Source organism: Spermophilus citellus, assembly GCF_964194105.1.
Source record: "Spermophilus citellus genome assembly, chromosome: 17".
In the NCBI taxonomy this organism is placed as follows: domain Eukaryota; kingdom Metazoa; phylum Chordata; class Mammalia; order Rodentia; family Sciuridae; genus Spermophilus; species Spermophilus citellus.
The window spans coordinates 36,028,701-36,031,199 of NC_138199.1; the positions used below are offsets into that span (position 1 = coordinate 36,028,701).

Consider the following 2,499-nt stretch of genomic DNA (forward strand, 5'->3'; position numbering starts at 1 on the left):
TATTAGCAATGTTGGATTTTGGGCAATTTCCTGGCTCCAAGACCTCTTGGACTGTGGCCTGAAGGTAGGCCGGGGCTAAGAAGGGACAGGCTTCTCATCTCCCTGGTCATCTCCGTTTCCCTACTTTCTTCCTTTTTCTTCAGAGGAAGCAGAATCGTTAAGAATAACCCACTTGGTTCATGTCTGTGGTTTGTCCCCTTTACTGTCCGCTGCCCCTCCTGTCCTCGCTTCCTTTGGTCTCAGCAGATGGAAAAAGTGCCAAGTTCTAACCCACAAGTGTCCCTCTTCCACTTCCTGGAAATCTCCCAGGGTATTGTTCTTGCTCAGCAGATTCAAGATTCCACTGCATCATTCATTGAGAATAAGCTGCCCTGGGCCAAGCCTCCTGGCTGGCTCCACCCTCTTGACTCTCCATAAAAGGCAGAGACAGAGCCATCCAAAGAGCAGAGAGCTGAGAACAACTCAGAAACCTCCAACTCCCAGGCTGAAGCTCGCTCGCTCTCTCTCTCTCATCCTCACCATGAAGGTCTCCGCAGCTCTTCTGTGCCTGATGCTCACAGTAGCCGCCTTCAGCACCCATGTGCTTGCTCAGCCAGGTAAGACCCTGCCCCTCCACCCTGAAACATATCACCCCATCTCTGGGTCATCATGCCGAGCACATCCCAAGGGGTACCCCCTTGCCTCACCTTAGCAGCTGCTTTTCTAAGATCAGGCAACTCAAAGAAGGTCAGGAGTGAGCCCAATCACACAGCTGCTCCTGGGCAGAGCCTGGGCTAGAATCCCAGCTCTGGACCAACTCCAGCTCCTTCCAGGACTCGAGCTCTGGAAACATGCCCCTGGGAAGTTACTGCCCAGCGGCTGTCAGTAGTCCCGGGTGATCAAAGTGGATATTTCCCCACCTGGTCTGTGCTTCATCCATCCCAACTTCCACAGACAGAGGCTCTGCAGAGGTAGTGGATATCAGGGAAGCTCATTGGCAGACATAGATTTTTGGAGCTCACCAAGCTCATTGCTAAGGCCTTCAATTATTATTATTTTTTTTTGGTCCTGATAATTTGAATTACTAGACCATTACATTAGCTTCCCTTTCTTCTCTCCATTACCAGTATTGCATACCCATTTTGCAGCATAGGAAACCGAGTCAACATGTCAAAGATCATATTCCAGCTCTGACATATAGGCAGAAGTATTGGGATTTAGTGGTTTCCGCTTCTCCTGCCATCCCCTTTCCTTCTCCTCATAACTCTTTTCTGCTCTAAGGTCAGAAGTACCTAACCCATCCTAAAAAATGCCTTTTCCGTGTGGTTTATTTTTCAGATGCAGTTAATTCCCCAGTCACCTGCTGCTATACACTCACCAGCAGGAAGATCCCCATGAAAAGGCTGATGAGCTATAGGAGAGTCACCAGCAGCAAGTGTCCCAAAGAAGCTGTGATGTAAGTTGAGCGTATCTTCTCTGGTCCAGAGCTCTTTCTCAGGGAGCAAAGGGTCATCCTCATGAACTTGGAGAGTTACACTCTCTGATCCAATGTCCAGTGGTTCCCAATAGGAAGGAGGGAAACAGTGGCCCCTAACATCACTCTCTATTGTGAGAGCGCTCACTCAGACCATCCCTGTTTCATTAGCCTGAGGTCCCACGGCTTTCCCTGGGAAATCCAGAGGAGTGGCTTTCTCCGGAGTTGTTCCGACCACCTGCCTTCCTCCCCTGGCCACCTTGGCAGCCCCTCGATGCAGAATGGCTGAAACAGCAGAGCCACTCCATCTAACCGGGTCCTCTCTCTCCACAGCTTCACCACCGTACTGAACAAAGAGATCTGTGCTGACCCCCTGCAGAAGTGGGTTGAGGACTACGTTGCCAAAATGGACCAGAAAACTGAACAGAACCAGAACCCGACTAGTCTAGGCACTGCAGCACCTGTGAACGCTAACTTCACCACCCCAGAACCTGTAGCTAACCTATCTGCCACTAGCTCTCCCTCCACAGACCCTAACACTAGTATATGAACTTTGTTTATTGGGATGAAACACGAAGCCTTAAGTAATGTTAATCTTAAATATTTAAGTTATTGATGTTTTAATTTTATTTTCTGTGAATAACGGTATTTCTTTAGATTCTGAAACTTGGACATGTGGTTTTTCCTTTTGTGAACCCCAATTCCTCACCTGGTATGTTTGTGAAGGTCCTGGCAAAGATCATGAATGCAAGAACATGATGTTTGAAATCCCAAGGCAGTGTTAAAGATATTATTATGGAAATTATTATTATATAACTATGGAATAAAAATGTATATTTTTGTACAAAACCTGGCTTTTGGTATTTTCTTGAGGGAAATCACAAAGCTGAGCATATGCATTTGGTGGTAAGGTGGGGCTTGGTTCTAGAGGTAGAGCTGATGTTTTGAAGGAGTGGGGATGTGGTTCAGCCCTGGCCTTTTCCACTGGGTGGTCCCATCTGAGTGTCTATAGTCAAATCTTTAAAACAAGGCCCAATCAGGTACTC

At 47.7% G+C, this 2,499-nt stretch overlaps 1 protein-coding gene across 1 annotated transcript; it reads left to right on the forward strand.

The window, feature by feature from the left end:
- The first annotated feature begins 447 nt into the window (after positions 1-447).
- LOC308636502 (C-C motif chemokine 2-like) lies at positions 448-2,289 on the forward strand. Its single transcript, XM_081272011.1, has 3 exons — positions 448-596; positions 1,318-1,435; positions 1,787-2,289. Exons 1-3 carry the CDS (start codon positions 521-523, stop codon positions 2,001-2,003), a joined length of 411 nt encoding a protein of 136 aa, XP_081128137.1. The 5' UTR covers positions 448-520; the 3' UTR covers positions 2,004-2,289.
- Positions 2,290-2,499: the final 210 nt, after the last annotated feature.

Excerpts from the sequence above, each read along its gene's own strand:
- LOC308636502 (XM_081272011.1), top strand. The coding sequence starts at position 521 with ATGAAGGTCTCCGCAGCTCTTCTGTGCCTGATGCTCACAGTAGCCGCC. Across the intron at positions 597-1,317 it reads CCATGTGCTTGCTCAGCCAG|ATGCAGTTAATTCCCCAGTC; the intron begins GTAAGACCCTGC and ends TTTATTTTTCAG. Across the intron at positions 1,436-1,786 it reads TGTCCCAAAGAAGCTGTGAT|CTTCACCACCGTACTGAACA; the intron begins GTAAGTTGAGCG and ends CTCTCTCCACAG.